This window comes from Trachurus japonicus, chromosome 5, assembly GCF_045865225.1.
Source record: "Trachurus japonicus isolate A0001 chromosome 5, Traja_1.0".
NCBI classification, from domain to species: Eukaryota; Metazoa; Chordata; class Actinopteri; order Carangiformes; family Carangidae; genus Trachurus; species Trachurus japonicus.
In genome coordinates, this window is record NC_140911.1 from 5,042,745 (window position 1) to 5,050,762 (window position 8,018).

Below are 8,018 nucleotides of genomic sequence, written 5' to 3' on the forward strand. Positions count from 1 at the left end.
GTCTTGACCTAAAGGTCGTGGGTTTGATTCCCATATTGACAGAGATGATATGCCCGGCAGTAGCCCCCCGTGGTCCTATCAAAATTGCCCAGAGGAAATTTTCTAGTTTCCTTTGTTAGACACCTGTGATTTTATTTAATTTAAATTTTTTATTGCTGTGTGTGTCTCACTGTGCCAACCTAAGTGGAGCTGGATGTATAAATAATTGTATCAAATGTTAATCAAAGTGCAGCTGCTTATTTGATTCAGAAAGGTTTAGTCTGTATAATGACTCGGGTGAAAGAAGACATGTGGCTGTTTTTTTCTCTGCTCCGTTCAAGCTCAGTTCTGCGTTGTTTTCATTTCCTTGTTTGTATCAAAGTGTGTGCAATGACAGTAAATGGACATGACTACTGCTTCATGCTCTGTTTATTTCAAAAGTTGTTGGATTCAACAGAAATAGTTTATACTGAAGGATCAAAATCCAACACTCCACTACCACTGAATAACCAATGAAATGCAGGGAAGAAAGAGAAAGAGGACAAGACCTGGTCAAATCTCTGACCTGCCTGTAGTTATAGATTGATTTTATATCCCTGATGTCCCCTGACAAAATTACTGAACACACAAATCCAAAACAAGACTGTGCTGTGATTAGTTGTGATTAACTGAACTCATTTGATCATAAATTCAGGAGAAGACATTGTGTGTGTGTGTGTGTGATTTCACACTGCTGTCACTGAAGTCTGATGTGATGATCAGTCAGTACCGAGGTACACTGTCAGTCCCAAAGGTTTGGCACAGACGAAAGGTTTTCTAATGGAGCATATGTGATCGTTCCAGTACGGACCTGTAAGAAGAAGAGAGTGTTTATTCACAGTAAATATGTCTAATATTGAAGAGACATGCACAGTTGCTACACACATGTTCCTGAACATGTACTCAGTCATTAGGACATGTAAGTTTAAATAATTCATTTTCTTTTTAAAGTATCCATTAGCAAAAGATGGAGCATATTGAACTGATTCATTTGCTGTGCTGTCATGGAGATGCATCCATAAGAGAGCTGTTGACAAAGGGTCTGGTGTGTTCAATCAGCCCACATGTGCAGGGTCGAGTGGGCTGGAGCCAATCCCAGCTGACATAGGCTGAGGACCGTGGACAGGTCACCACACAGAGCAGAGAGACAGAGACAGAGACAGAGACAGAGACAGAGACAGAGACAGAGACAGAGAGAGCTGTGGACAAACAGTCAGCCTACTGTGCATCATGTGTTTGGACTGAACCTGGACAGAACCCATGCTGACACAGGGACTCAGGTGGTGCACACTTGCAGATACCTGTTGGCATCCACCTGGACATCAAACATGACTGATCTCTGAACAGGGCAGAGCCAGCAGTCATTATCTGACTCTGTATGAACTTACTGGTTGTTCTTAAAGCTTCAGTTGGTAACAATTATTCAGTCATATTTGCTGGAATTGTCACTATATTCTGATGGTCAGACATTAAATGAGTAATTTAGGACAAAATCCAACTCCTCTGGCTCCACCTACAGCCTGTAATCGTATTTGCCAAAATCCACCGCGCCCGACGATTCTCCACCAGTCAGGTAGAGGGAGCAGGAGGAGCAGCCAATCGCCGCTCCTACACGTCGTGCTATGGATACGGTACATCTTTTTTTTTTTTTTTTTTTTTCTCTGTGGGTGCGTTCATGGCTACTTTGTGTGTGTCTGTGTGTGTGGGGGGCGCTTGGCAGAGGTTCATAAAGGGACCTGACGGAGTATTGTCTTGAAATTTCCGACCAAGTCGCGGAGTTTACTTTCACTTTCGTCAACTTACCAACTGGAGCTTTAACACATGTTATGATCTGTCCATTGTTACAAGGCTCCAGAAATCAAGTCCCCTTCAGAGAACACAAATCACCAGTAAAAGGTCAAGAAATCATCAATACCATGAGCATTAGTCTCCACACAGTGTTCTGAACGTCCATAGTTGTCGGGTTGCCCTTTACCCCAGGCCTTGTAGTCAAACTTTGAGCCATCAGTCCACATCCAAGCGAAGTCCTGGAAGAGAAAGCACATGTTACCTCTTTAAGCACAGGGCACATCAGATCCTTTGTCTTTAAATGTCTCACCTTTATGCTGTCATGGCCTCCAATCCAGGAACGTGTATCAGAGCCACTCTTTTTCCGAATCAGGTCCCTGACAAACTTGTGTTCCTCAGCGCTGTGGATGGAGGCTAAGTTCCCACCAAGACTGATGCAGGTGAGCTGATGACCAAGATAATGAAATGAGAGAAATACAACCTGGGTCTGAACAGCAAACACACAGGCATCGCCTTAAACCAGCAGAAAATGATGATACTGTAGTGGGTTGGAAAATGCTGCGTATGGTTTCTTAATGTAAACAGCCCCCCTGAAGTACTTGAACCATTCTGACATAGTACACAGACACACAACACTACACATTGTTTTGTATTAACGCAATACAATTTATGTCAGTAGATGGTGCTATTGCACAAGGAGAGCTGGGCAGCTGTGGGGCATGGATGTATTAGAGGAACTTATAATAAATATATCATATAAAATTATAATTCCTATAATACATCCATGCTGTTGAGCCCCAGACCCTTCAAGTTGTCATGGTAACAGTGCTTAGTGGCTTGTGTAACCCTAGATCTGGTGCTGGCAACAAAACCAACAACAGAAGAAAACTGTTCACAAAGTGCTTTATGGTGTAAACCAGTGACAGTAGTTGTCGTGATGTCAACAGTTTTAAAACCACAACAGAGGCGCTGTGTGATCATATTGTTCTAATACCTCTGCCTCAGCAAAATCCTTGACATCGGCTCGGTACATGAAACAGCGAGAGCCAAACACAGTCCAACCAGGAGGACAACCAGGAACTGTAACACAGTTAGATAGATAGATAATTATGGTGGATTGAGGAAAGCTAACAACTACCATTAATAGTTGACAGAGCACCTGTAAAGTAGAGTGATAGTCTACATGTAGTTACTTGTCCCAGTGCACTTGCACTCTGCCTCTAGTCCACTTTACATGGCTGGGAGTAACTGCTGTAAATGTGTATAGTAATAGATAGTTAGTTCATTAGATAATTAGAAATACTAAATACTGCTACTACTGATTGAAATGTTTCAGCTTTCATTTAGACATTTACACCAAGAGTAAAGTCTGTATGTACAGTATGATGATGTTTCTGACAGCCTTGCTCTCTGTGCCAAATGTGGCCCAGTGTCTCTTCAGGAAACCCAGATTGGTTAACATCATTAAGCACATGACACAAACAATGTAAACATATTAAGTGATACGTAAATAATAAAATTATTAATAATAATAAATAATATAACAAAACACACAAAGTAGAACTTCTACCATGTAGCATAATTGTAAATCCAGCCAAAGACCTCCAGTGTAGAAAAAGCAGCTACAAACCTGGTACATTGACTTGATTGGAGGTGGACGTCTGAGAACATAGAGAGCAGATTGATAATATCAGTGTCAGCAGTCCCTCTAATGGGCTGAGACTATGATGTCTGTTTAACTGGTGAGCATTTCTTCAGGAAAAGCAACACAATCAGTTTCAGTGCTTTTCTCAGTCTTTAACCTAATTGAATGAATCTGGTTTAGGACCTGGTTCATGGAGATGAGCAGTTGTGCAATGCTACTTTTGCATTCAGGCACCATTAATCTAGAGCTAATAGAAAAAGAATATGGAAATATGAGTCATTTTCAGTGAAATACGATAATTAAAATTATTTCTGGGCATGGGCCCTTAGTCTGTGGCACCTTTGAAGAAACACCAGGCAAACACAATAATGATGGTATGGTGAGACAGCTCCTTTGATTCAGATGTCACATTTTGCCACATTATGATATCACTGCATTAAACCAATGCAAAAGTAATTAGAGCTTAAAGCTATGGTCTACGATTTGAAAGAAGATGAGAAAAATTTGAAAAAAGCACCCCCCCACCTCCCCTCCGAGCTCGTATGGCCCGCCCCTCGGAGCCTCCACGCGACACACCTCCCCCCCTCCCAGAGCAGAGCGGAGCAAGCAACAAGCCTGCTGCTGCCTGCAGAAACCAAATGAGGCTTTGAATGTGGAGTAAAATGTCATATTCACAGTCACAGTTCAACATAAACTCAGCACCGCCGCTGCAGCCTGAGCGGGTCTGCACCGCTGCGCCGCGGAGCGACAGGTCCCGACTCTTCCTGCTCCTCTCCCCCAGACACAGCACCCTGTCCTGGGTCACCCAGCGCCAAGAGTCTCCCTGTAGCATGAGGCTGTGCTCGGCGCTAGCCTACTAATGGCGGCAGCACCAGTCCCGATGCCGCCGCTGTGCACCAGCTGCCGGTAATGAGGCGATGCCAGTTGCCGCCGTCGCCGTCCCCGGCAACGGGACCGCGGCGACCGCTGGTACGAGCAGCGCCGCCGTTAGCAGCCATTAGCACAGCCTCATGCTACAGGGAGACTCCTGGCGCTGGGTGACCGGCCACAGGGTGCTGTGTCTGGGGAAGAGGAGCAGAGAGACCGGGGCCTGGAGCTCCGCAGCGCCACGGTGCAGAGAGACCGGTCAGGCTGCGGCTGCAGCTGGAAGCAGCTGTGTGTCGGGGAGAGGATCAGGGAGACTCGATGCGGCACCGGTACCAGTAATAAGGGCAGCAACACATTCTGTGCTTCTGTACTGTGCTTCTCTGAATCCTAGTGGGGCTTTCAGCGGCAGACCGACCGGGGGTGGGGGGCAGCAGGCGCTGAATTGGTGGGTTCATGTGTCTGTGACTGAGCAGCTCAGAGCGGTTACAACTACTTGTAGTTTCTAAGCGGAGGGGGTGGGGACGAGGCGGGTCGAGGAGGAGCAGGGGAGACGAGGGGATTGGATGGAGGGTACGAGCCAGTGGGAGCCGGACGGGGCGCTCGGTGCCCATTGGTCAATTTCTATGCAGGCCCACGGCTGATAGACTGAATGGATTTTTTTGGTTCTTTTTGCTATTTAGCTATATGGTGTAGATCGGACCACAGGACCATAATCGCTGAATAAACGATGTTAATAATAATTACCAATGCTCCAAATCATAGACCATACTGTATATACATTCCATGTATTAATTTGAGTGAGGACCTGAATGAATAAACTCAAAATTTACACTTAACTCAAACCCTTAAGATTTTTTAATTCTGTTGATTTTCTCACCTCACCTCCACATGCAGCTGGAAGTAAAGTCAGGATCATGTTCTTTAGCACTGTTTGTTTTCATTGTAACTGGTTATCAGAGAGTTTTACTCACAGTTCCTTCAAACAACAGTCCACCAGTGAAACAGAGGAGGAAGACCACCTGAAAATGTGACGCCATCTGTGGAAAGACAAAACAAGCTGACTGTCTAGTCTTTTGCAGCAGCGTAGTGGCCTCAGTGATTGAACCTGAATTATTTAAGAGAACAATCTATTCATTATTATGAATTTCAGTTGATAGGTGGTAAACTTCCAAATGTTCACTTACCTGTAGTGGTATCTGACACAGGAGGAGAAACAAACAAGCAGGTTGTTGAGAGGTGAATATCCATCCTGTCCTTCTCCTTTTATACAGATAGCAAAGAATCTCTGAAACAGTGTCATGTCAACAGTGTTATGTCAACATTCCATTGTCATGTCATTGTCATTAAGTGAATCCAGGTAGAACTCTGATGTTGATTCTTCATCATTTTCCACCCTCAACTAATATTGAAAAGCAATGTTGATTTTCTAACTGAAGCTCAATGGAATTTCATGGGTATTTCTATTAACACAAATATTGAAACAACATCAAAATTTCAACCTAACTAAAGATCTATGCGCTTTCAACTATATTTCAATCGATATTAAACCACAAAAATGACTAAATATGCCCAAATAAAAATAGGCTAATAATGATACAAATCCTGCTTTAGTTACAGTCAGGATGTTGTACTGGAAGCAGAAATGCCAGCAATATATTGTAATTTGACTATTACAGTAAAAAAAAAAAAGAAGAAGAAGAAAAGCAGTATATTTCTGTGATAATTTGAATTTACAATATCATTCTAGTTAGGGTTATTAAAAATGTTCACTGCTCAGTGAAAACAGACATAAAATAGTGACTCAGTTTAGCAGTATACAATATCTACAACCTTGATTTTTCAATGCAATTAAAATGAGAGTTACTGTATTGTTCTGATAAGTACTAAAACCTATCCTAAATAATCAATAAACAATTGATAAAGGAATGAATAAACACTGCTAAATGTCCCAGATAAACAAGCCAAAGATATTCTAAGTAACAAAATAAAAACAGCCAAATAGTTTCTGGTGGAAACAATGGCAATTAGCTAAAATTCTTAAATTGCATGTGAGAGACTGTCCCTTATAGCCAAAATGAAAAAACAGCTTGTGTTTCCTCTTATAAGATCTCTGTGCAGTAGGTGTGTGCTTTACCTCAAAATTGTCCTGTGAGGCTCAAGGAGTTATAGGTGCATGTTTATCTTCATAGCCCATGGTAGCCTATGTGTGGACTCTCAGGGAGGGAGAGATGATAGTCGTCTTGCTGGTCCAGGCTTTTTTCCAGTGTTGCTACTCTAAAACAACAACAATAAAATAATAATTTAAAAAAACTCATACAATAACATTACATGCGTATAAAGCTAGTAATAAGTCTCTCCTGGTTTAAAGTCAGTCTGTCAGAACAACATGTGGAGTTAAAAACAAGATACCAGATCAAGCTCCCATTCAAAGTCCATGAGGTTCTTCAGTAGTGTGGAGACATGTGTATTTACTGTTGCAGACATCTTCTGGACCATCACATGGGTATTTTGGGTTCTTCTCTCTAATAGATACCATGAAGCGCCTGAAATCAATCAATTGTTGGTGATACTACATCACAATTCTGAAGGAAAACCAGGCCTACAAGACAAATATGTATCTTCATGTGCAAAGAGGACAAAAGGAAGTGTCAGAGTTAAAGTTAAGTTTGCATAAAATGTTTGTTATTTTAGTCGTGGAAGAAAGCACATAGAGTCTTATGACTTGTGTTTGTCTAGGAATACAAATACAAGTATTCCACCAGTAGCGACACACACCAACACATACAGGTAGCTTCATGTGATTACAGTTACACACACACACACACACACACACCAAAACACACAGGTAACATACATATGCGCGCATATGTGTGCACTCCTCTCCCACACACACACACACACACACACACACACACACACACACACACACACACAGGTAACTTCATGTGATTAAAGAGATACACAAACACCAGCACACAGTAATGTGATTACAGCTCCTCGATATCAGAGCTCAGTGAAAGATGATCATGTGTCTGATCAGCTCTGTCTTGACCAGGGGCGGAGCTCTGGGTGGGCCTGGATGGGCACAGGCCCACCCAGATTGACCGATTGCCCACCCACTGAGATTAATGAAAAAAAAAATATATATATTATTTTATTTTGAAAATTGACCGGATTCTCTCGCCTTTTCTGTGCCTGACTTCCTGTCTGGTACGATCTGGTCTACCCAGCTTGACAACGGCGCTCGCGGCTCACATGAAAAATACAGACGCCGAACTGAAGGATCAGAAACTGCCTCCGCTCCAGCGTGCTGCGCTTCGGTTCCGCGGGCAGAGCGTCCAGGGCCGGGCCGTTTCACGAGCGATCAGGAGAGTTGTTATTACTGCTGGAGGTGGATTCAGCTGTCTCACAGACCATTTGGGTTTACATTAAAACTACAGGTCTCCCAGTCCGTGACCTTTCCTAGGCTACAATAGGCCTATGTGTTTGATGGTTTCTGAAGCTTACAACTTATTAAAATGAAACAAACTTGATTTCTGAGCATTTAATACCTTGGACGGCCAATAACGGTCCTACAGACCGCTGCATATTATAGACAATATGTCCAGCTGTGGTCACAATGTTTTCATTTTTCGCTCATCAATTTTTTTCTCACTTTAATGTTTTCATCACATTTATTTTACCGGTAGATATGTAATCG

The 8,018-nt window shown here is 42.8% G+C and overlaps 1 protein-coding gene across 1 annotated transcript; it reads right to left on the reverse strand.

The window, feature by feature from the left end:
* Window positions 1-737: 737 nt before the first annotated feature.
* LOC146986865 (galactose-specific lectin nattectin-like) lies at window positions 738-5,413 on the reverse strand. The gene is made up of 6 exons (XM_085777882.1): window positions 5,290-5,413; window positions 3,437-3,467; window positions 2,801-2,886; window positions 2,117-2,251; window positions 1,934-2,045; window positions 738-829 (listed from the first exon to the last, which is right to left on the reverse strand). Exons 1-6 carry the CDS (start codon window positions 5,353-5,355, stop codon window positions 738-740), a joined length of 522 nt encoding a protein of 173 aa, XP_085634008.1. The 5' UTR covers window positions 5,356-5,413.
* Window positions 5,414-8,018: the final 2,605 nt, after the last annotated feature.